General features: G+C 38.6%; 1 protein-coding gene across 3 annotated transcripts in view; it reads left to right on the top strand.

Annotated features, from left to right (window-relative positions):
* lef1.S (lymphoid enhancer binding factor 1 S homeolog) overlaps positions 1 to 27193 on the top strand; it is an 84306-nt gene that overhangs the window by 39090 nt on the left and 18023 nt on the right. For 2 of the 3 annotated variants that reach the window (XM_018239905.2, XM_018239895.2), the window contains exons 4-10: positions 1253 to 1385; positions 6843 to 6933; positions 12451 to 12573; positions 14574 to 14736; positions 18689 to 18796; positions 20366 to 20414; positions 23365 to 23408. In XM_018239905.2, the coding sequence (XP_018095394.1) occupies positions 1253 to 1385; positions 6843 to 6933; positions 12451 to 12573; positions 14574 to 14736; positions 18689 to 18796; positions 20366 to 20414; positions 23365 to 23402 (705 nt within the window). In that variant the 3' untranslated portion in view covers positions 23403 to 23408. 3 annotated transcript variants of the gene reach the window in all.

The following is a 27193-nucleotide window of genomic DNA, read 5'->3' as shown; positions in this document are numbered from 1 at the left end:
ACATTCAGCGTTCATTTAGTTCTTCATCTGTAAGTGTCCTCCTTATACTGTACTTTTCCTAACCAGTTCTTCAGCTAAGATTAAATATCATCTCTATTAGCAGAATAATTATGGGCTAATAGAACCCAGGGTGTGTTGTGATGTTTTGTCTTTGTGGAAGGCATTGTCATAGACACACAATGACCTCTATGCTGTTAGATTATAGATAAAGCTATGAGCTGCTGGAGCTCTGGCTGCTAGAGCTGGGAATGTCAGTTCAGATGTTCAAAGCAGATATCCGTACCCTCTCCTAATGACTGCTCAACTCTTACATAGCATAAAAGGGAATTCCATGAGACGAGCTGTCACTCAGCATGAGGGGGGCGTATGCTTTGAACATTTTAACAAGCCCACCTCAAGCAAACTGCCCTAATTCAGCGCTAGTGTTACAAACCACAATCTGCTGCCTTCTGCCCCTTCTTTATTATGCATGAAATCAGCACACCGGGTGGATTTGGTACAAAACTCCATATTTTTGCATTTTTGGCCTGAAATACACCATTTGTGTACACTGATTTCCTGTAAAAAAAATCAGTAGAACCAACAACAAAAGAGAAAGAGAGAGATGTGCCTGTGTTACTGAGAAAACATTATGTTGCCATAGATTTGCTGCTCTGCATATTGCTGGAAACTTAAAGGAAAACTATACCCCCCAAACAATGTAGGTCTCGATAAAAAGATATTGCATAAAACAGCTCATATGTAAAACCCTGCTTCATGTAAATAAACCATAAACCATCATAATAATATACTTTTCTAGTAGTATGTGCCATTGGGTAATCATAAATAGAAAATTGCCATTTTAAAAAATAATGGCAGCCCCCTGGGATCGTACGATTCACTGTGCACACAAATATGTCAAACAAACTATACTTGTTAGATCACATGAGCTTCAACACTTCTTCCTGTTACAGTTAGAGTAATAGTATTTCTGGTCAGGTGATCTCTGAGGCAACACACAGACCATCGCAAAATGGTGGTTCAGGGAAAGAGATGTAAAAGGACAATATTTACTTAAGTATATATTATAAGATTCTTTAATATGCCACTTAATATGATAATATGTTGCTTAAGTATTCATTTTGGGGGTATAGTTTTCCTTTAACATGGAGTGCTAATATTGAAGATGTAATCTGAAACTGGAAATAAAGTTGCATGTTAAAAATATGTGCAATGCTCCAAAAAATGCTAATTTTGTATTGTTTTATTACAGTCAAACAAAGTCCCAGTGGTGCAGCCATCACACGCCGTCCATCCTCTAACCCCACTCATCACTTACAGTGACGAGCATTTTGCACCAGGAGCACACCCATCACATCTCCCATCAGATGTCAACACAAAGCAAGGTAAGCTATCCTGTCATTTTGGGAAGGAATCCTTCATACATCGTGGGGCATATTTATCAAAAAGTGAAGTCAGAGATCTTCACGGCCCTCGAGTGAAATTCTGCCACTCTCCATTCATTTCTATGGTTTTTTTTAAAAGAGTATTCATCAATGGGTGAAAGTGAAAGTTCTCCCTTTGATAAAAAAGCTTTTCAAAATCCCATAGAAATTAATGGAAAATGGCGGAATTTCACTCTAGTGGACTGTGGAGATCTCTAACTTCACTCCTTGATAAATATGCCCCCATGTGTCCTGGAGCCTTTTCCAAATATCTTATGGCATGCACAAATTAACGGTATTTTGATGATTTTTTTAGGATTAGTTCAGCAGTACTAATCTGTAGTGGTTTATGGAGAAAGGCTTGATAGAAGGAAGTGGGCTGTATTGCTGGATAGCATATGAGTTGGTCAACTTGTGCTGACTGAGAATACTGAGAATGAGTTAAATGAATACGGCTTGTGCTGAATATAAATTCTGCCTATTGTTCTAATTACAAAAGCTCTATGGTTTTTGTTATTTCTTAAGATAAACGGGGAAATTGAAGCTACTACATGTTTAGTCTATGCAAGGTAGATAATTTGATTTCCAGTACGCAGATAATCCCGCTGCAATGGACTTGTGCTTATCTGTAAGACATAACAGATACAAGGTGATTAGTGTGTATACAATATTACTAGTTAAACTATGTAACCAAATTAATAGTAATATAATACATGTGAAATCAAAGTAATGATCTGTTACTGTTTCATAATAAAATAACTGAGACATATGTATATGGGATATATAGGTATGGGACCTGTTATCCAGAATGCTTGGGACCTGGGGTTTTCTGGATAACAGATCTTTCTGTAATTGGGGTCTTCATACCTTAAGTCTACTAAAAATCATGTAAACATTAAATAAATCGAATAGGCTGGTTTTGCTTCCAATAAGGATCAAGTATATCTTAGTTGGGATAAGGTACAAGCTACTGTTTTATTATTACAGAGAAAAAGGAAATTATTTTTAAAGAGGTGGATTATTTTTATTATAATTGAGTCTGTAATTCTGAACTTTCTGGATAATGGGTTTCCGGATAACGGATCCCATGCCTGTACCCTTATAAGAATGTCCTGTGCTTACAATAAACCAAGAGGAGCCATTAGGGGAGAATTAATAGGAAAATAATCCTTCATAACAGGTAATAATAATTAAATATTCCAGAATGCTTTTTTATGTTAAAGCAAGTCATATTTTAGTGTTGAAACTTGTCCTTATATATCTATGTGTTCCTTTAACCAGCAAGTACAGAGATGTTTAACTTGTTAAACAAACATAGGGAGTAAATTTGTCCATGTTTAGGCAAACATGGACGTGTTCTCGCAAAAAAAAAAAACACCTATTTACTAAAAGGTGAGTAAAGGTGGCCATACATGAAGAGATCGACATCGCCAAACTAGCAGATCTCTCCCCGATATGCCCACCTTGAGGTGGGCAATATTGGGCTGATCCGATCGTAGGCCCTAGGGCCCAACGATCGGATCCTAATGAATGGTAACGGGCGGTCGGATCGCAGGACTGCATCAACGAACAGATTCGGCCCGCGATCCGACGGGATTTTTAGTCCCATCTGATCGAAATCTGGCCGACTTTCGGCCAGATCTCGATCGGGGAAGCTGTCGGGGGGCCCAATACACTGGCCAATAAGCTGCTGACTCGGTCTGTCGGCAGCTTTTATCGGCCCATGTATGGCCACCTTTAGACACTTCACTAGCAAAGATTTCACCTGGTATTGCTGGCAGTTTACAGCAATAGCCAACCATTTGCACTGCTCTGCTGGCAAACAGCATAGTTAAACATTTAGGTTGACGAAGCACACTTATAAACCATTTGTTTTTAAAAGGACTCCAGGAAAAATAAAACTCATTTGTTAAAATTAATTATTAAGCATCCACTACAATTTCGGTTCATGTTTATATTAAGGACTAATATTTTTAAATAATAATAATTGTGATTTCATGCCCAGGATCAAATCTCAGACATTTTGAAACAATGTTTATCCTCAGGACCCAATTTTGCTGTTAATGAGTAGGTCAAGATTGGCTAATAGCTGTTAAAAAGATGTTGGTATTATTTATATTGACAGTGCTAGCTGACTGAACTGTAAAGCAAACTAGGCGCTAAAGTACTGTTGGGACACACACATTAATTGGTCTCATTTAGTCGCCTGGCGACTAATCGTCTCTTCTTCTGGGCGACAATCTCCTCAAACTGCCTAAGAGAATCATGGAGACACAAAACATGTTTTAATAGTTAAAGGGACCATCTGCCATTGACTTATTTATGATTTTAACTGGTTTTAGCTGGAATAGTTTCAGATTTGGATTTTTAGCAGCTTCAGAGCATAATAAATAATATTTTTTCCCCATTAAAACTAAATCCGAAAAATTCAAGGTTTGATAAATAGGTCCCTAAATGTCAAAGTAACACCTAATTCTCTAGCAATGCTTCTTCCTTTAGCTATAACAATGTTTCCATTAGCAGGTTAAAGAATATTCATGTAATATGTTTGTGTGCACTGTTAAAGGACAAGGAAACCTGAAAAAAATGGCCATAGACGTGCATATTTACCTTCATATTGGACGAAAGATTGTTCGGTGCCATCTCCTGACCTGCCACTAACCATTCAGATCAAATAAAGTAGTAAAAGAACAGATCAGCCAATGTTCTGCCCCTTAACAGCAATCGTACGAAAGTTTATGTCTGACAAATGCTGGTGACAGTCTCCCACTGATATCGTCAGATCGGCAATACATGCAGAGATGTAGCTGACAGAAATTTTCTGACCTGTCCGATCGACTGAACAACCGTTCGCCATCTCACGAAAAATGTCTGGACACTCCACACATGGCCCGAAAATCGTACAAATCTCAGATCAAATCTTTGCGCCTATGGCCAGCTTTAACTGGTGGTGCCTATATGACCCCTTGTGAATCCAAATCCAATTGCTTTTTTTTCCCTGAGGTCGGTGTTCCTTTTAATAAAAAAGTGCACAAAAAGTGCTCTGGATAAAGATGGCCATAGACGTAGAAATTCACTCGTTTGGCGATGTCTCCAAATGAGCGTATCTCTCCCCGATATGCCCACATTGAAGTGGGCGACATTGGGCTGATCCGACTGTGGGCCATAGGACCCAACGATCGGATCAGAACGGAGGCCAAATGGGCGGTTGGATCGCGGGACTACATCAATTAAAAGATCCGGCCGTGACCCGACAGGATTTTCTAACCTGCCCAATCGGCATCTGCCATACTTTCGGCCCGATATCGATCAGGAAAGCCCGTCGGGGGGCTGCCAACTTGATCTGTAGATCTCAATTGCGTATTTGCAAGATAAACCATGAGATCTTTTCACAATTGGGCGGCACAGGTGGACGGTGGGGAGGTTAGCTCCCACTTGTCCCCATGTAGACAGGCAGTTTTGCGCGTGTGGGCACAATGGAAGGGAGGGCTTGGGCTTAGCACTTCACTTACTATTTCACTTGTCCGTATTAGGCAACTGAATTTGTTGGTTTCAAGTAAGCATTGAATGCCTTTTGGAATTGAATCCACCGTTCCACCTTTTGCGATTTTTAATTAATTGTATTTTTAAGGACACAGTCCTGCACTGTTCTTCATTTCTTCATTTGTTAAGCAGTGAGTCTCTATATGATTGGGCAACATTGTTTTAATGTTATAAAACAGTAAAAGTTAAGTTTTAGATACATTGTTGCAATCACCATCTGAACTTGTTTTGTATATAGAGTCTTTTCACAATTGTTACAATTCTTCAACAGCTGGTTAGCATACCCTTAAAAAATAAGTAAACTTGTGTATAGGTCTTTTTGTTGTTTTAATCAAACAAACTTCGATAACAACACCCCAGTGAGAGCTCTGGCTTCTAAAAGCAGTATCCAAAATGCTAACTGAGAAATGAAAGACGGAGGGCCGAATTTAGCAGCCTATAGTGTAAAGGGTAATAAGTCTTGTTAAGCCATAACCCTTCTTGTTTGCATAGTAAAACTGAGAATTATGGCACCGAATAGCACACTGCCATTTGGGAATGGGATTAGCTCCAATGCCGTGGTTCTTGGTCTTGTAGTGATCTGCATTCCCAAGGCTACAAGACAAAGTGCCATTTCTAGTGGGAGGTTTGCCTTTATTACACTGTTCTGCTAGTTTTGGAGTAGTAACATTCTGAGCAACATGACCTTGCAGCCTCTTAGAGTGAAGCTGATGCTAAGCTTAGTTAAAGCTAGAGTGACACTCGGGTGCCAAGTGAATTATATCAAGTGTATGCATTAGAAGTTAGAAATGATTCATAATTAGTTCCTGATCCTCTGTGGTTGGAGATGTAGAGCATGGGAAATCCACACAACCTTTAGGGAAAGGATATAAATGGACAAGCCCAATTATATATTACATAAACGTACATATTTTAGCATTATTTTATTAATGACATTTTTGGAGCTCTTCATTTCTTTATCTTTATTTTATAGAAATTGGTTGAAAGCATCAAGTTTTATTCATAAGCTTTGATATAGATATATACACACACTCACATAACATTATTTAGTTTTTTTTGGTACAGGGTCATTGCTGAAGGCAGTGTGTTGCAAGGGTTAACGCTGAGATTAGAAAGTGCCTAAGCACCTTAAAAATGTCATGGTTATTCCATTATGCACGCTGCTCGTGTAAATTTTTCCTCATCCATCAAAAATAGTACAGAACTGGAGGATGAGGGTTGAGTAGGAATTAATGTCTTTTGGTAAAATAAAAGAACTTTTTTTGTTATGGATCCAAAAAATATGTTATATCTGTATCTCAGAAATTTGTTTTTAATATTTTTATGCTGCTTTTTCAAATGCTTTACCTACGTACACTAGCAGTGCCAGTACCAGAATACCCTTCGGCATATCTCCCAGTTGTCCTATTCAGTGTCGGACTGGCCCACACGGATACCAGGAAAACTCCCAGTGGGACCAGGTGTCAATGGGCCCTCTTGCTTCTAACCATTTAGTCTATTTCAAGGTCATTCCCTATTTCTTTATGGGAAATATACTGCATAATAATGAGAGAATATAGTTAGTAGATATAAAAGCCTAGGAGAAAAAAGAGGTTGAGTAAGTAGAGGAGGAATAATAGTTTGTAAAGTGGACCCATGGTCTTAGGTTTTCTGGTGGGCCCCTGGCATCCCAGTCCGACACTGGTCCTAGTTTAAAAGGAACAATTTTGAATTTGCAAGAGATCAGCCTTCCTGAAAAGCAGGCAAGGACTGGGACGTATTGGGTCAGATCTGCCCATTGTGGATACAGATGTGACCTACATTTCTTTTTAAATTCAAAAGTTGGAAGTTATGTTTTGCAGCTGTATCAACACATGTTCTTTTCTTTACTGACAGGCATGCACAGGCATCATCAAGTGCCGGACCTACCTACATTTTACCCACTGTCCCCAGGAAGTGTGGGCCAGATGACACCACCATTGGGCTGGTAAGTTTCTTTCACTTTCTATTAGACTTGTGTTCATAACATTTAGAGATAAATGGGATTCCCAGCTTTTTCTTATTTATTAAACTCACCTAGTTAAATATAGCATAGATCTTTTGAGACAGCGGTGTGCTGGAAAAAAAGCCTTTCAGAAAGAGTTTATCTGCAATCTACTGTGTAACCTGAGAATTTTCTTCTTTTCCAGTGCAGGACAACACTGCATTATATTTTTAGAACTTTATACACTTTTATTTTTTGATGAAACTGTGCCTTTAATTTTGTCATGTGTGTCTGTTGCCATTGTCATAGATGTTACAATTATGATCTTTCACATTTACAGATGTAGAGAGCTGAATTATCAGATATACAGGTAGAAAAAATAGAATTCTACCTGTATCTGACAATTCAGCAGTTCAGCAGGCCGATGTTTGGCTACTTTCAATGGCACCCATTCAAAATCCATTCTTGTCTTCTGTCAATATCGGTCAACTTGTCTCCTGCTATACATGCACACGTTTCATACAATATTATCTATGCGCCTATTGCCACCTTTATATCTAGAATCCCAGCCTATCCCAGTCCCACAGGCCAGATGTGTTACTCCAAGATGTTTTTAAGGGGTGGTTTTTTTTTTTATAATTTTTTTTAACTATTTGCCTTCTTTTTCTGTTTCCAGCTTTCAAATTGGGTCACTGACCCCATCTAACAACAAATGCTCTCTACACATTTATTGTTATTGCTACTTTATATTACTTATATATAGTGGTTGCTATGGTAATTTGGATCCTAGCAACTATATTGCTGAAATTGCAAACTGGAGAGCTGCTAAGTAAAATGCTTAAAAAAAGCTCAAAGTCCACTAATAATAAAATATGAAAACCAACTGCAAATTGTTCCAGAATATCATTCTACATCATACTAAAATTAAAAGGTGAACGACCCCTTTAATGCACCACCTTCAAGCATTCCCAAATTTTCATAGACTTCCTCATAAGGCATCAGGCCCCCAAACATATAAAATAGCTGTAATTGGCCCATGGCATGAAAAGTCCTAGATGGTCAGGACAGGTGTAGGAGGTTGAGGGCTCTTATTATGGAACAGTTTATAAGCCGGCAATTCTGCAGGCAGCACAATACCCCCTGCCTGCAGGGCTTAGTGCGGTAAGTATGTTCCAGTAAGTATGTCCCTGTGAATGGCACTGATCTAAATAATGGCATATTTTTCTAGATCTAGAAAAATGTGTTTAGTGAAACAATAGGTTTTCAGAAGGGGATTTCAGTAATGGTATTGCCATGCACTTTCTACTTTGTTCTGTTATTTCATCAGCCTTTCATTATAAACAGCAATTCTTGCAGCCAGAATGTAGAGTAACTGTGAGGATAGATTATTATCATTGCTATGATTATTATGATTATTTTATTTATTTGACTATCTTTCTTCTCATGCATTTCCTGTTTGCTGTTCAGTCTGTCAGTTAAAGAAAAATGTCCTTTTTTTATACATGAGACATTCCATGAAGTTTTTCTCACCATGCTAGGTACAGAGCAGGAAAACAGGATGTTACATTGTTGTAAAACATGGGAGGTTAATAGACCCGCCTTGATATTAAATAGTGTTAGTTTATTAAACTGCACTTAGTCCCTACATGCACTTGCTCAGATCTTTTTTTAACATGGCAGCAAACCCAATTATGAGACACAAGTTAAAATAACTTCCTGACTCCACGGGTGTTCACTGAAGAAGAATTTAAGTCAGATGTTTGTTTTTGTGGGTTCAAACCATGATTTGATTTAACCAGCAAGCATGAATACAATGTTTCTTTTTATAGTAAATTATTGCATTGTAATTATATCCAAATAATCTTATTCCTTTGAGAATAATAATAATGATAATAATGCAGTCAAATATATAGGTTCTGGACACCTAAGATAGTGTCCATATTTGAAGGGTCTTAGTTGCAGTATAAAAATAAAAACTGGGTAAATAGATAGGCTGTGCAAATTACAAAATGTTTGCAAATTAGTATGTTTGCAAATTAGTTTGGTTGCCCAAAATGTAATGTATAAAGGCTGGTGTGACTGGATGTCAAATATAACAGAACACAACTTCCTCTCTTGGTTTCCACTAATTGGTTACTAGGCAGTAACCAATCAGTGACTTGAGGGGGGCCACATGGGCCATAACTGTTTGCTTTTGAATCTGAGTTGCATGCTAAGGATCAATTGCAAACTCACTGAACAGTTATGTCCCATGTGGCTCCCACTTGAAGGAATTGTTCAGTATTAAAATAAAAACTAGCTAAATAGATAGGCTGTGCAAAATAAATCATGTTTCTAATATAGTTAGTTAGCCAAAAATGTTATGTATAAAGGCTGGAGTGACTGGATGTCTAACAGGACAGAACATTACTTCCTGCTTTGCAGCTCTCTTGGTTTCCACTGATTGGTTACCAGGCAGTAACCAACCAGAGACTTGAGAGGGCCACATGGGCCATTACTATTTGCTATGCATGCTAAGGATCAATTGCAAACTCACTGAGCAGTTATGTCCCATGTGCCCCCCCCCCCTTCAAGTCAGAGTTAGAGAGCTGAAAAGCAGGAACTTCTGTTATTTTATGTTACACATCCAAACACTCCAGGATTTATAGATTACATTTTTGGCTAACTAACTATATTAGAAATACTTTTTATTTTGCACAGCCTATCTATTTATCCCATTTTATTTTTACACTGAACTGTTCCTTTAAAGTCGTTGACTAACTCAGAGTTAGAGAGCTGAAAAGCAGGAAGTAGTGTTCTGGCTATTATGTTAGACAGCCAGTCACTCCAGCCTTAATGCATTACATTTTTGGCTAACTGACAATATTAGAAACATTTTTTATTTTGCACAGCCTATCTATTTATTCAGATTTTATTTTTACACTGCACTGTTCTTAAAGGGCTACAGTCATGGGAAAACATGTTTTTTTCATAACACATCAGTTAATAGTGCTCCAGCAGACTTTAGCACTCAAAGGAGCTAACAGATGTTTTTATATTTAGTTTTGAAATCTGACATGGGTCTAGACATATTAGCAGTTTCCCAGCTGCCCCAGTCATGTGATTTGTGCTCTGATAAACTTCAGTCACTCTTAAATGCTGTACTGCAAGTGGGAGTGATATCAGCTACCCCCCCCCCCCAGCAGCCTAACAACAGAACAATGGGAAGGTAACCAGATAGCAGCTTCCTGGCACAAGATAACAGCTGTCTGGTAGATCTAAGAACAACACTCAATAGTAAAATCCAGGTCCCACTGCAACACATTCAGTTACACTGAGTAGGAGAAACAAAAGCCTGCGATAAAGCAGTTCCATCCTAAAGTGCTGGCCATTTCTGAAAGCACATGGCCAGGCAAAATGACCTGAGATGGCTGCCTACACACCAATATTACAAATAAAAAAATATACTTTCTGGTTCAGGAATATAATTTAATATTGTAGAGTGAATTATTTGCAGTGTAAACAGTGTAATTTAGAAAAAAAACTACACCATAAAAATCATGACAGAATACCTTTAAGCTTTGCAGTCTTCAGTGGCAAATTTATATAGGGCGGAGGATAGTATTTCTTTCTGTTTCACTCTGAGAGGTACAGTCAATGGAATATGTTTCACTAACCTGCACCACAACAAACAAACAGCTTAATGTGTTGTCACCCTGCATCTTATAAATAGCTGTGTTATATAAGAGCATTTAAAGTGAGGTCCATGAGCAGTGATATCATTTGTGTATTGACTGTCTTTATCCATGAGCGCTGGCTTATACCCTGTATATGTGGTTGTTTCTCTTCTGATTATGAACAGATGATCCTAAGAATATAGTGAACCATATATTTGCATTACAGGAAAGTGCAATATTTCAGGGCAAATGTGGCACTTCCCATTGCCACTGGAAAGATAAAGGGGGGCATTATGTGATGATAGTATTCCTTTAAAAGCAAAGTCACATTGGTTGATTTTAAGAGTTTTAACTCCCATTCACTTGTATCTCCCCCACCCACTGAGCTAGTAATAGCCTAGGTGACAACATACTCGGATCTCCCAGTGTATTATTACCCTAAGTGTACTATAAACTCACTGCCTTGAGTGATGTACTTGTGCAGAGACCTGCCTTCAACTTTACTGTAAAAAACTAATTTAATTTTTCCCAAAAGCATAATCTCCCACACTTCCATTTCATGCCCTCAGACTGTTTTCTCCACTCATTCACTAAGTGCAAGGATTGTCAGGGTAAGGGCATTACTGACTCCTACAGCTTCTAAAGCCAGTGTTACATGAAATCTGCCAGTCAATAACCTTGTTTGAACTAAATTGATTGAGCCAAGTCAGCTAAGAATAAATCAATTATTCTGTGTGAACTGTTCTTTTTAAATATGTTAATCCAGTTCAAAGTGTAGAGCATTCCCAATCAAAAGAAAACACAATAAAATCCATGCAGTTCAAAGTAGCCATATACGTGCACTCCTGGGTTCAAATCTTATCTCTTTTTAGAAGCCAGAGATCAGCAAAAAGGGACAGAGCAAAATTGCTTTTAGGGCAGTGGCAGACGGGGAGATAAGTTGCCCAGCGACAAATCTTCTCTACTGCGGGCGACTAATCTCCCCAAAATGCCTTCCCACCGACAAGATTATGAATTGCTGGCGGGATGGCATACGAAATGCTTCGGATTTCCGAAGTCATCTGAAGTTTCCTTGTGAAGCAATTTCGGAAATGTATGCCTTTCTGCAGGAATGTATTTGGGGAGATTTGTCGCCCGCAGTAGAGAAGATTTGTCGCTGAGTGACTAATCTCTCCATCTGCCACTACCCTTAGACAAGCATTGGTCAAGGAATGTGTTTGTCATCTGTTAATGGCTAGAATATATTGTACCACCTCTCATTTGAAATCTGTAGAAGTTTAATTGCCCTTATTTTTGGAGTGGTACAGCAACAGCGTGGTTTGGTTGGTTGCAGACTGTATTGATAGCTACAAAGTATGTAATAGACCATGTGTGGGTCTAGGCCGTGTTTTCTAGGTTTGCTAATAAAATCATTTTGTGGTCAACAACCAGCACAGGTGAAAATCCTTTTAGACGGTATAAGTACTAGTAATAGTTGTAGTTGCTCTGCTTCACTGCTTAAAGCTAGCCATTCATACCCAGATTTTATTCACCAGTTTTGATATTCTGGACCTGTATGTTGGGGATTGGTTTTGTATGGTTTGAAATTTTAATTTGCCATTCATTCACTCTTAAGACTGATTGGTCAGAACGAGGATCGCCATTGTATAGTCACCTTAAGGCCCCTTGTGATTTCACAAATGTGTGCTGAACATATGGGTCTGTCAAATTTAGTGTCCCATCACTGAATGATCTGTTTGAAGGCTGTATTTTAATTCTTGCTGCCAGTTTTAGTAAAAAAATGTCATCCAAGTTCAGCCAAACAGTGCACATGCTACTTTTGTTTCAAGGTTTTCTACAATTTTATTGTGTAACCTATTTTTAGGTATCCACACCATATGGTTTCTGGTCCTCCGGGCCATCACGCAACTGGAATTCCTCACCCAGCTATTGTCAATCCTCAGGTTAAACAAGAACATCCACACAATGACAATGACCTAATGCACATGTAAGTGTTTCTCCTACAAATTATCCCTTCTAATTATCATTTATTTATATGGAAATATCTGGAGGAAATCTTAAAAGCAGTAGCAAAGTCACACATAATTTTTATATAAAGTTTTGTTGCCATTCTATTCTAAGGAGAATTGTTAGGTATATGACAGCTGAATATCCCTGCTGTTATGTTACATCAGGGGTGTCCAAACTGCGGCCCGAGGGCCACATTCGGCCCAGGATGCATATGAATGCGGCCCAGCTTGAAACGCTTGGTTCCCGAGGAAATAGGAGGAGGGGGACTCTGCTCATTGCCCAGTTAGTAATAATAATATAATAATATGTCTATATAATATCCAGGTGTCCCATATTCCAGTGTATAGCTCCACCTGGTTATCCAACTGGTATTGTAGTTCTTTTCTGTGTATTTCCTTTACTTTTACAAAAGTATTTTTTTTTGTATTTCATGTGTGGCCCCAGACAATTTTTCTTTTTCCAATGTGGCCCGGCGAGCCAAAAGTTTGGACACCCCTGTGTTACATGGTTAACATTCTGGGCTAACTCTTTAGGATGAAGACACACAGAGTTACTAGTAGCAGCTACTTGTCACGGCTACAAAATAGGCAATAGTGATAACTGGCTTTGCTAAGACACTATTGGGGGAAAATAATATTGGTCGTTAACGCAAGAATAATTCACGATTTGTTCACAATGCAAATTAATGTTCGCAAAGTGAACAATTTTGCCTTTGTAAACACTTTGCCCCTCACACGATAGTAGGATATCGATTGCGAATTTTATAGTTTGCAATAGTGCGCAATGCATGAAAAAAAACCTCTTAATAAAAAAGTTGTTCTGTTTGCTCCAGAAGTTTACACCACCTTCAAGCAGGTGTTAAAGGTTCGCAACACGCAATTAAGATTCACAATGTAATAAAAGCCTAATGAAGAATATTACAAGCAACATGCACATTTTTATTATTATTTATTAGCAAATCTGTTTACTTTTCAAATTTTATTACATTTCCTTTGTGTGTGTTTTAGCAGAGACAATTATTTTTTTATTGTCTATGGCAGAGTATTTTGTAGCTACAAAAAATAGCTGTTACTAGTTGATATGTGTCTTCACCCTTAGGGGCATATTTATCAAGAATCGAATTTGTGAGTTGTGTGAGTGTTTTTCTACCTCGGACAAACAAAAATTTCGAATGCTTGGGTATTTATAAAAAATCTGAATGCCAAAATCTCGAATGAAAAACGATGGGGATAAAAACTCCCAGTTCATGTCGCGAAAAAACTCAAATCTATCGGATTTATGTCCTGAAAGATCAAATTGATTGAGTATTCTGATAAAAACCCTCAAATCAATATATACCAGACATTCGAGTTTTCGAAACTATAACTCAAATGTGTGAGTTTATGGCAGGGGTACATGGGCAGATTCGGGGGGAGATTTAGTCGCCTTGCAACTAATCGCCTCTTCTTCAGGGCGACAATCTTCCCGAACTGCCTTCCGCCTGCTATAATGAGAAAACGCCAGCATGATGACACTTGCGGTGCTTCGATTTCTGATGTCGTCCGAAGTTGCCTCACGAGGAAACTTTGGGGGACTTCGGAAATCAAAGCGCAGTGAGTGCATTTCCGCAGGAGATTTTTAATTTGAGCAGGCGGAAGGCAGGGGGAAGGCAGTTTGGGAAGATTGTCGCCCGGAAGAAGAGGCGATTAGTCACCAGGCGACTAAATCTCTCTAATCTGCCTGTGTGCCCCTGCCCTTAGGTGCAAAAAAAATTTGAATCATGGAAAAAAATCACATTTGATTTTTGATAAATCTGCCCCATAATGCAACTTGATCAAGAAAATAGATCTCTATTGTGACTGTGAAGCTTGGGAGCTATACATCACACACAGTATTACAGGAAAGCTAGTGGACCTTTTATGTGTCATGAGTTGCATGAGATCTAAGTGCAGTGTTTAATTGCAAGTTACATTTGTTGTTCCTGGCTTTACATTTTAGGAAACCTCACCACGAACAGAGAAAAGAGCAGGAACCCAAAAGACCTCACATAAAGAAACCTCTGAATGCTTTCATGTTGTATATGAAAGAAATGAGAGCGAATGTAGTAGCAGAATGCACTCTGAAAGAAAGTGCTGCCATCAACCAGATTCTGGGCAGAAGGGTAAGTAGTGGAACCTTGCTACTGAAACTATAGCCTTGGCCACACTGCATTACTCTGCAGTTCTTCAGAGAAACAAAAAAGCATGTTTGAAAATTGTTGCATATTTGTGCTACACCTTGATCACTATTGTTTAATCACAACAAGCCTCTTTTTAACTTTATAACCCATTCTATAAAGCAGTTGCACTGTGTTTTTGAAAAAATGCCCTAAACCTGTTTAATTTGATCTAAAAACACAGGTAACCACTACATCCTGTGGCAATATTTTTCCTATTCGTATACAGACCTACCAGTGTCTCTGTCATTCTTTATTTCCGCATGCCTGTTGCGGAAGAAACACTAATGAAGGTTGTTTTGAATTCAGTATATTGTTCACAGACCTAAATGGCACCAAAAAAAAAGAACCATTTGAAGTTAGCTCATTAAAAGTTGTTTGATGTTCAGCGGTAAATTAAAGTAAAATTAATGCTGAAATACAGGTTGGTCTATTCCGGAAAACTATAGTGTGAGAACAGCAAATGCATAACAAAAATGTTTTTGTAATTGAAACTGAGACATAAGAGACTTATGGGGGAAACATCCATTCTTGCACTCTTTCCTTACTGCTTTTTCATCATTTCCTGTCTCTTGACAGGAAGAAAGCGCTGCCATGTCTCTTGACAGGAAAACAAAAACATGTCATGGTGGCTTTAGAGACATTTTAAACTGTGTGCATGCAACAAGAATTGTTTGTCTTGGTCATGAGCAAAGCTTGACTTGATTTGATAATCACCCATCACAGAGTTTGTTATTCAGATATATTTACACATTGTGAAGACCCTCTGTTGCTTTTTCCCAGCATCTATAACATTTCAGTAACTGGGATCTGATCAGCAACTATCCCAGCTCTGCTTGAAAATAGTGGATACATGTCAAACTATAGGTTATGCCATGAAAATGAACATGTTAATGGGGTTCTTCACCTTTAAATTTACTTTTAGTATGATGTAGAGAGCGATATTCTGAGAGAATTTACAGTTTGTTTTCATGTTTTATTATTTGTGGTTTTTGAGATATTTAGCTTCTTATTCAGCAGCTCACTAGTTTACAGTTTTGCAAACTGGTTGCTAAGTTCCAATTTACCCTAGTGACCGTGCATTTTTCTGAATAAAAGACTGCAGTATGAATAGGAGAGGCCTGGACAGAAAGATGAGTGATAAGTAGTGATAACAATTCTTTTGTAGACTTAAGGTGGCCATACGCGGAGAGAATGTCGCCAAACGAGCATATGTCTCCCCGATATGGTGGGCGATATCAGGCTGATCCGATCGAAGGCCCTAGGGACCCACAATCGGATCATAATGATGGGTAAACGGGACAGGATTTTTGGTCCCGTCCGATCGACATCTGGCTGGTCGGAGGGCCCCTTACATGGACCAACAAGCTCCCGACTTCGTCTGTTGCCAGCTTTTATCAATGCAATTGCTATGTAGATGGGGGTCAGTGTCCTGCTTTTGTAAAAACAAAAAGAAGGCAAATAATTCAAAAACTATAAAAAATAAAAATGAAGACCAATTGAAAAGTTGATTAGCCATTCTATAACATACTAAAAGTTAATTTAAAGGTGAACCACCTATTTAGGAGCGGTTGTGGAATTCATACAGAAGACATTTTCTAGTTATTCCTTGACTTAACGGTTTAACCCTTTCTTTACCAACAATAATTCCACATGGTCCACAAGGTTTTTAATAAAATCTCAAATCTACAATCTACATTTCCACATTGCATTTAAATGAACAGGAAAATGTGTCCACTGTTCCCAGAGCTGCCACAGCTGCTACCAGCAAAATATTTAACAAAGCTTTTTACTAATTATTTTTAAATCTTCTATTCTGTATGCCAAGGATCCAATTCCTGCTATTTATGTTTAAGTGCTATCTAAGTGAAAGAAATCTCAGTTATTGGAGAAATAATTCTAATTTACTGATTTATAGTAGTCACAAAGCAGTAATAGTCTGGCAAGACGCACACAGAAGCCCTGCTGTTTTAACCCTTTGGCTACTGCCAGACACATGGAACAGCATAGATCAAAGAGAAGCCAGATAACTTAAGGTGGCCATACACGGAGAGATGCGCTCGTTTGGCGATGTCACCAAACGAGCGGATCTCTCTCCAATATCGGGCTGATCCGCGGGACCGCATCAACGAACAGATGCGGCCGCGATTCGACGGGATTTTTTGTCCCATCCGATCGAGATCTGGCCGACTTTCGGGCAGATCTCGATGGGGGAAGCCTGTCGGGGGGCCCCATACACTGGCCAATAAGCTGCCGACTCGGTCTGTCGGCACCTTTTATCGGCCCGTGTATGGCCACCTGTAGAATAAACAAAGCTGACAGCCACATACTTGACAGCTAATGTATTCGATTCTAGAATTTACAACTAAAGGAACAGGCATTCCTTAGTAAGGAATTAAATTAACCTTAAGAGCTAGCAAAATCAGAAAGACACATTTTCTTCTTCCGTGGAAGTATGAGACCCAGCAGTTATTATGTCTTGTCCTCAGATAATCTCAACTATGTCTGGTAAACCACTGTTTTTTCTGCATTCAAAGACGTTTGCACTTCTCCTCAGATGCCTAGCTGTATATGAGACAGACTTTCGCAGCAATTCTGTATCAGTTCACAAACATTCACCCAGCACAATGTCCTCTTTCATTCTAAAAGCACATTTGTAACCAATTTGTGTGTTTTCTGAGGAAAAAATATAGTCAGCTTTAAAAAAAAAAACTGCAGTTAATACTTGCTTCTAGCTGAAAGAATACTTTGTTACATTCACAGTGTGCATTTTCTTGTCTTGGAAGTGCACATGCAATTTTAGATGGTAGAGAATGTAAAATGAAGTGCTTATTTTATAAATTCATCCTACAATGTGGTTTTGATTTATTTTGCCCTTGCAATAGGAGACCTGGATTTCTGCAGCTATGAAATAGATCCAGTGATATAATATATCATACATTCCTGGTTGATATAAGTTTACCATTGCTGGTTTATGCCTGCATCAGGCCTGGACTGGGAATCAAAATAGGCCCTGCCATTCCAAGTACACAGAGGCCCAAACAGCCCCCTACCAGCCCACTATATGGTATCTTCCTTTGGAACCATATAGCAGCCCCTCTGGCATTTGCCAGAACCCACAGATTACCAGTCCGGGCCTGGCCTGCATCCTCATATTCGACTTGGATTATCTGAAACTTTGTATTTTAAGAGATAGATTAAATAAAAATACATTGAAATGGTACTGATTGTCTTGCCAGTTGATGCAAGGCTCTTTAATCCTTGAAATCAGCGATGATTGAAAGGTAGATTGGGATCCCAATAGATCTTTAGCTGGTGGCAATTCATATTCATTTCATAGTATAAGCTTCAAAAGTGTGATTATTAGGGATGCACCAAATCCACTTTTTTGGATTCGGCCAAACCCCCGAATCCTTCGTGAAAGATTCGGCCGAATACCGAACCGAATCCAAACCCTAATTTGCATATGCGAATCAGCGAGTGCGGGGGAAATAGTGGCACGCACCTCGCAGGTAAATTTTTTTTACTTCTATGTTTTGTGACGAAAAGTCACATGATTTTAAGGATTCGGATTCGGTTCGGCCAGGCTCAAGGATTCGGCCGAATCCTGCTGAAAATAGCCGAATCCTGGCCGAATACCGAACTGAATACTGGATTCGGTGCATCCCTAGTGATTATGGTACCATATTGGCCCAATGTTTGATTATTGTAATTATATGTTATTGTATTTTGTCTCTTTCATGTTATTTTCAATATCGTTTCATTGTCTTAATATCCAAAAAAACAGACTGATAAATGAAATGACTAATGTTTAATATTAATGATTGATAAGAGACTGTAAAGTGGGCAGTACTATGATTTCCCTCCACACTTACTGAGATCTTATTACCTTCTACAGTGGCATGCATTGTCCCGGGAAGAACAGTCCAAATATTATGAGTTAGCTCGCAAAGAAAGGCAATTACACATGCAGCTTTATCCAGGATGGTCTGCAAGGGACAACTACGTAAGTCATCTCCAATTTTTTCTAATTTACTCAGTAACCATATCAACGGTCTGTGAGAAACGTTTTGTAGTCCTAATTGACCATGTATAATTCATTGGTGGTTTTAAAATATATTCTTGATAAATTAATACCTGTTCTCCAGCTTTAAAGAAGCAGAAGCTTTTTTCCTATCATTCCTTTTTGTCGGAACTGGAAGTTGGTTGTGGCTTCCTACTGTCATTACTCATAGATTGTAACGTTACCAGTGCAAAGGAAATCTTTTAATAAAAGTTTAATGAATGTTTAATAGACTTTCACACAGACAAAACATGTAATTTTGTTAATCTGCTTTAACTGGTGTGATCTTGAAATCTGTTCTAAATCTTTGCTCACTGACATAGAGTTTTTATAACTACACAACAAACGGGCGTGTTAGCAGAATAGGAGCGTCTGGGTTGTCTGTGTCCTTACTTATAGATCTTTTTTTTATGCCAAGGATAAACAGTTTATCGCATAGGTTTGTACAATTGGATCAGGTTATAAGGCTACAACTCTGATAGGTGACTCTCCTACACAGTTCATAACCTAAGCTTTGTTTGGCGTTTGGGCTATGGTCTCTTAAATAACACATTTGATCACCTGCCCTGTGATTATCCTGTGTAGCAAGAAGATATGTGGACATAGTCCTACCAATATCCCCTTTCTCTTGTCATAGGATACTGCAACCCCTGAGGAGGAAGTAGGTCATCCAGAGAAAATGTGCATTCCCAAACCTATATGTCAAGGTTTTCTATATGCAGTATAGGTTACTGTAATGTTATTGACCTTTTAAGGACATGGCCACTAGTCCTTTGCACAGTGGAAAGCTGAAGAATGACTGAAATATATGTGACAAACAAATGGTAGATGAGAGTAAAAGTGCTTGAATGGCTTTGATGAGCAGAAAAAGAGACTATGGTTAGGGTGTAAGGTTCCCCAAAGGCCACAGGGTGTAGCAGCTGGAATACTGGCAGTGGCGTAACTACCGGGGGAGCAGGGGGTGCGATTGGGCCAGGGCCCGTACCCCCTCAGGGCCCCCCCGGCAGCTCACGCGACACGAATCCCCGGCGGTTCTGGGTGTACGGAGGGGGCGGGGGGCCCGGCAGCGCGTCCCCCGCCAGGGCCCGCCCTCCTCTAGTTACGTCACTGAATACTGGGCTTATCTCCAAGGCAGTAACTTTCTCAATGAGACTGAAACCAATGGTGACTGCTGTTCTCTAGTGTATTGCATGCCATTACAGACCCTAGAATCTCTGAGAGATCTATGACTTTGTATTCTGCTTTTAGAGACAGTCACTTATATATTCATGTTTGCTTAGTAATCTGCTCCTAATCTGACATGAAGTCACTAGACTTTTGGTTTGTGAAATAATGTGGATCTGCATGATTATTTCCAACTTTTACTCAAAGTTGTATAGTTATACATTTTCCCTGTCTATTGTATCCTCCCCAATCACAATTTGTCTTCCTCTCCCCAGGTCCCCAGCAAGGAATTTGTAATTTGCAGTGTGTAATTTGCTGGCATTTAACAAATGTTGCTTTTCTTTGCAGGGTAAAAAAAAGAAGAGGAAGCGGGAGAAACTGCAGGAATCCACATCAGGTGTGTGTGTGTTAATTTACACTAATTTCAGGTATATTGGTTGCCATATTTGGTAAATTCACTTATGATTCTAATAGAAAAAAGAGCAATTTTCAGAATAACAATAATCTTTTTTAATAAGCTTCCAATTATGGCAAAAAAAATAATATAATATAAAAAATATAATTCTTTGTGACAAAGAAAATATCCTTGAAATTATATTTATAAAAAGACTTGCTCGATTTTTCATGCTCTCCCAAAGTAGCATCTCTTAAGGTGGCCATACATTATATTTTCTGCATCCATTTAGGGACAGATTTATCAAGGGTCGAATTTCGAAGTGAAAAAAACTTTGAAATTCTACAATCGAATAGGGTAGTCCGACATTCAAAATCGAAATCGAAGGATTTTTTTTTACACTGCAAACATAAATTTGATTCATTTGAAATGTTCTACTAATTCCATCCAATAGCAAGAAAGGAATGGCATTACAGCCAAATTGTTATTTTAGACTTGCTTTATATTTTATAAACCCTGGAGTAATATGAAGTGTTTGAAGGAGGTCTGGGGAACTTTCAGTTAGGCACAGGTATACATAAACTTGGAAAAGACAGTAGGAAAGACAAATGGAACTGACATTTATAGCATTCTCTTGCTTTGACCTCCAACGCCCTTTAGTTCCGATTCTGTCCAACCATTTGTTTTGCATGTCATATTTATTGGCAGTTAATTTCTCTGAGCAGCTGTCAATCCCAAACATTATGTAATATTATCAGGAAGGTTGAAAGTCACATTTGTTCCTGTGGAATTAAAAGCATCGTTTCGACAAAAATCCCAACTGCCACATTTGGACAGACAAAAACATTTAACCCATTTACTTCTGAAGGGTTGGCTGGCAAAGGGATATTAAAGGAAATTGAGTTTTTTCAGAATTTCCTGAAGATGATTTCCTCTTCATTTAGTCATGGACTTCTTTTGTGTGGGCTGTCACCCTGCGACATTGTCATTTGTTGTCCTAAACATAGTTCAGCAAAGTTCTATCTATTGTAGTTATTTCTTTACCTCTGTCTGGATGGCCCCTGCATTCCCCATAACTAAAAACATTTCTGTTGGCTTACTGAACTGGTGATTCTAATGCTGACACTGAGGGGCAGATTTATCAAGGGTAGAAAAGTCAATTTGAATTCAAATTTTCAAGTTTAAAAATTCACACATTAAAATGTTGATCCCCCTCTTCGAATGTAAATTTGAATGTGAGATTTATCACATCTCGACCATGGAAACAGTCCTAATATTAATATTCGCCACCTAAAACCTGCCGAGTTCATGTACAAGTCAATGGCAGAGGTCCTTTGACCCCTTTGTGACATTTGAGGTTTTTTTTTTTGGGTGAAAAATTAAATTAAATATGATGAGAATTTTCCGGTCAGACCCATTCGATTGACTATTAGCCATTAGCCAAGTTTTTCTTAAATGACCCCCCAGTCGAATTCTGAGTATATTCGAATTTTAAAAAATTCACAATAATTTGAAATTCGACCTTTGATAAATGGGCCTCTGAATATTTTGTTTTTGTAGATGCAATCAATGTTGCAGGACCAAAAAACCATAGCCTTATCTTTGATACTGGAAAACAAATATGAGTCGTCCTGTGGATTCGCTTGTTAGTATGATGCTTTATATATAAACAGTAAAATTATGACCTAAATTACTTTTTTTTCAGCCAAGATACGTAATGATTGGGGTCTTTATTATAATATAATGTTCTTGGGAGCCTCCAGAGTCCTTTAAGTTTAGAGTTTAGAAAGAACCATTCCTACTATTTAGTACTATATAGTACTTACAGTTTTGTAAAAAGTTGTGGGTCAGAAGCTGTATAGATGGAAGATTCATATTGTGATTTGCCATCTGTAGATACTGACCAGAAGATGATATATAGGTTGTCCTTCAGGTCTTAAACTACCTATATTATATTATTAAAGGACATTTGACTTGAAAGGTATTCTTGTGTGAGGATGCATAGCTTAAAGCAGTGATCCCCAACCAGTAGCTCGTGAGCAACATGTTGCTCTCCAACCCCTTAGATGTTGCTCCCAGTGGCCTCAAAGCAGGAGCTTATTTTTGAATTCCAGGCTTGGAGGCAAGTTTTGGTTCTATAAAAACCTGGTGTACTGCCAAACAGAGCTTCACCGTAGGTTGACGATCCACATTTGGCACCACAAGAACATTTTTCATGCTTGTGTTGCTCCCCAACTCCTTTTACTTTTGAATGTTGCTCATGGGTTCAAAAGGTTGGGGAACCCTGGCTTAAAGGAACAGTAACACACCAAAAAATGTAAGTGTTTTAAAGTAATGAAAATATCATGTAGTGTTGCCCTGCACTGGTAAAACTGATCTGTTTGCTTCAGAAACACTACTATAGTTCATATAAACAAGCTGCTGTGGAGCAATGGCGGAAATTGAAAAACGGCTATATGGCACAGGTTAACGAATGGATAACAGATAACACCATTAGACAGACAGAGCTTATCTTCTATCTGCTGTGTAACTTGAGCTTTTTCTCCTTTGAATGGCTGCCCCCATTGCTACACAGCAGCTTATTTATAAAAACAGTAGTAGTGTTTCTGAAGCAAACACAGCAGTTTTACCAGTGCAGGGCAACACTGCATTATATTTTCATTACTTTAAAACACTTTTATTTTTTGACGTTACTGTTCCTTTAAATTTGTCACAAGTTTTCAGCACCAGGATGCCAAGTGTTACAGCCCAGAACGAATCATTGCAGGTTTAGATGCTTCACTACCTTCTATCTTTTAAAGGTAAACTAGAAACATCCATTTAAAAATAAGAAAGAAAAAATCCTAATAGCTGGTATTAAAACCATGTTCTTTTACGTGCCTGTATACATAAATGTACATTGTACACTTCTGAATTTAAAATTTTGTTAAAGAAAAAAAAAAATCTCCTACAGGTGCAGGCCCCCCAAGAATGACAGCTGCCTACATCTGAAGCATGGTAAGAACATCTCTTTAGGTTTGACTTTACTCCTAGATGGGATGCAGATTCTTGGAAAATGCCAATCTAATTAAACCTTTTTCTGCTAGAGATACACAGTTTTTAAATAATTTTTATGTTGTTGGTCTTCATGATATTCTTGTTATTGGAAAAATGGCTGCACATTGTTAAACTTTTAAAAAAAAACAAGATGGTTCTTATACCGGCTGTGGGATGGATTGCAGGATGATCAAATATTAAATGCTAAAAATGTTCATCAAGTACACTTTACCATCCATGAATTTTCACTAAATTGAGAGTCTCTCGTTTTCTAGTGTTGGTACAAATTATGTGAACCAAATAGGTGACCCATAGCAGTTTCTTTTAACGTTCTTTATTCTAGCAACACTACATGAAATAATGGTTAGTATAGGTTACTTCAACAGTGTTACATATGTGCAAAGATTAAAGAGCGCACTTATTGTATGCATAGTTTATAGTACAAATCATGCCTGCCAATTAGTAGTAGTAGATAGTTCTTACTATTGCAAAAATGAAAGTTTAATATAAGCCTTATCTTATGGAAATATGAAACTTTCTAAATGTAATCAATTCATATTTTGTACCATTTCTGAATTAATCAAGTTATTTTTCAAATTCCCCTCCCCTCAGCATCTGCCTTTCTTCATTCATGCAGAAGTCATGGGCATATTTCGATTGCCAGGTAGATCTAATCTTTTACTGAGCTCCCTTTTGTAGCAGATGTATTGGAGCTAGCTCAAATAATTGATTCCAGCACAAACAAAAGCAACAAAATAACTGACTCTGGTAAACATCCTGCATGTAGTGAGACAAGATTTGTGTCAGGCAGTTATATTGAAAGAGTGAGCTTTAATACATTTTCTTGGCAAAGGGAGCAACCCCCCCCTCCCAAAGAACTTATTTGGTCTTGTAGGGATTTCAGGTAGCAGGATGTTGGTCTCCTGGGGCAGACCGGTCTCACTTTTGCTCAGACACCCACAAAGCAACACAATTCCCGAAAATAGGGTACAACTGACTCGCAGTCAGTTTTATTCAGAAGGAAAAACACAACAGAAAATAACAAAACCTAGGCCATCTTGGCGCTATCTAATACAGAGAATCAACCCTCTCTATAAAGGGGAAGGCCTAGAGCCCAGCCCTTCCAAAGAAAATACAGTTTTGTTGAAAAACTCACAAAAGTTCTCTCATGTGTTTGAAGCTCCTGCTTCCCCCAGGCACAGCCAGACAGACTCTCTCACTGAAAGCCTCTATTAGCAGGGATCAGCCCCTCCTGCACACCTGCATGCTAATTAAGCAACTACCTGGCTGAAGAGCTGCAAAACTCTGGTCAGCATATAGAACACAGAATGGAGGGCCCACCCTACTCTCCCTCCATTCGCTCCAGGGATCCCTTATCCAGCTTTCCCAAGCCAGCAAACTAAATGTAGCATTTAGCTGCTACAATACAACTTTTCCTTGGAGCTAATGCATATACTGTTTCATTATTGGTGAAATATACACACCATCAACTACCTGCCCAGCACTTCTCTCACAGTCTACTGTCAATTGAAATCTGACTCTAACCCTTGCACTAACTTGATAACTTTAGAAAATGTCAGCATGATTAAGCTAATGTTAAATTTTCATTTACTCAATAATTCAGGGCACACAGGCAGATTCAGGGAGATTAGTCGCCTGGCGACAAATCTCCTCTTCTTCGGGGTGACTAACCCCCCCCCAACCGCCTCCCTTGCCTTCCCACCGGCAATTTAATTAAGATCCGAGGACTGGCGCGTTTCGTGTCTACCAAGGACACTTAGTCATAGGCTGCAGTCCTTGGTAGACTCGAAACGCATCAGGACTTGGTTCTTAATTATGGAAAATAAAATGTAAGCCTTTTTAATCATTTTACAATCTGACTCCGGCTTTACTACTTCGTGGGTCCAGGCTTGTGCCAGCCTCTTTTGAAGTTTGCTGGTTGGAGAATGTAGTGTATCAACAGCTGGCAAAACCCAGTGTGTAGATTCCTGATTTACTCTCAGTTCAGCTGGGTGAAATCAGCTGGAACCATTCCTAGAAAACAGCTGAGGGACATTGAAGCTGCGCTCTTACAAAGTGTTTCTCTAAGCTCTACGGCCTTAATGCTGTGGCTGGAAAAGTCTCCATTTGTAGTATTGTTTAGCGGAGCCTAGCAACCAATAGAGACAAGTATCAGGTGCTGCTGTGATGCAGAAAGCACATAAGTAGGCATCATAGAATTGTTTGCCACATCCAGGGTGGTGCTAGCCACCCATATACCTTAAGCCAGGGGTGCCCAAAAGGTAGATTGGGATCTACCAGTAGACCTCTAAGGTCCCCCATAGACAATTTTTCTTTGATGAACGACCGATTTTAGTGCAATCCAACCAATCCGTCAAATTATCGTGAGGTTAGTGGGAATCAAACGATCATGCATCTAACGATTTTTCGTCTGACATCTGTCACAAAATTGATCAGCCAGGTTAGAAAATTTTCATCGGTTGCAGTGAAAAATATCCATTGGCCAATTGTTTGCAGGGCCAAGCAGGCAGCTACCCTCAGTTTTTCTGGCATTAAACTAGACAACATCGCTTCAAATGGTCTTTTTAGTTGATGACAAATCGTACATTTAAACAATCATTTCAAGATAAGCTTGGTCTAATGATAACGAAAAGATCTTTTAAAAATCTTTACATCTATGGCCAGCTTTAGCTGGTGATCAGTAGATCTCAAGACAATGTCAACAAACAGCTTGACTAAATCACCCTCCTAATAATACTTTTCTTTCAGATATTTTTTTGTTAAACCTACATAAGAAATAGTTGTTTTTTTAAATATATTAATATAAAATTCAAATATAAATCAATATAATGTTTAAGTAATATTTTCCATGGAACAGAATGCAAACATTGATATTATGGATGTAGATCATAATGGGACAACATCGCTAAAAGTATGGACACTACTGCCTTAAGCAATTAAGCAATAGCAGCTGCAAATAACTTCAGAACAGCCTTCAGATGATTTTATTAGAGGGAAAGTAACAGTGAAAAGTAAACATCAAATCATATCTGGTATTACTTGTCTTTGGTGTTTAAAAATGTTTTCTATATGAAATCAAACTTCTTAAATTGACTAGGTGCAACTGAAATGCTTTCATCACACACAGACACATAAAATACAAAGATATATATTGCATTTAGATTTGTCTAGGCAGGTAGGGTCAGAGTCTGACCTTAGATGGTACTGCTACAGTGCGCAGCAAGGTTATTTTTTCCTATTTGAAGATTGCTACAAAGATGGATTGATTGTAATTGTAGTGTAAATAGTAAAGTTGAAACTGCATGCAGACATTACACTAAACTGAGTGCATTAACTCGTTCCTAATATACATGCAGTTTGCTATTTCTGCCCATGTACAATCTGGGATGTTGGAATATTGGTAGCTTCTCTTATAGGAGATTTCTAACTGCAGCCCTTATGGTGGGCACTGCCAAGCAAGTAGTTCCGTTTCAGTGGCTCCACATCTATGCCACCTTGCATCTGGGTTATGGCCTATGAGCTTTTAATTGTGTGGGCGTAATACTTAAATTACTTTTCTAAATCTATGAATAGTCTGAATCAAGCTTTGCAGCCAGAAAACCGATGAAGAGAGCTTTAACTGCAGGGATATTGGCTGTCTGCCTGCAGCTAAGAAGCATCTCCATTTTGGCTACTGTTGGATATTTGCTCAGCAGCTTTCCAGACCACTGGTTCCTAAGGTCTTC

The sequence above is a fragment of the Xenopus laevis genome, chromosome 1S (genome assembly GCF_017654675.1).
Source record: "Xenopus laevis strain J_2021 chromosome 1S, Xenopus_laevis_v10.1, whole genome shotgun sequence".
In the NCBI taxonomy this organism is placed as follows: domain Eukaryota; kingdom Metazoa; phylum Chordata; class Amphibia; order Anura; family Pipidae; genus Xenopus; species Xenopus laevis.
Note: the sequence above shows the minus strand (reverse complement) of the source record. Positions and strands in the feature narration are given on the sequence as shown.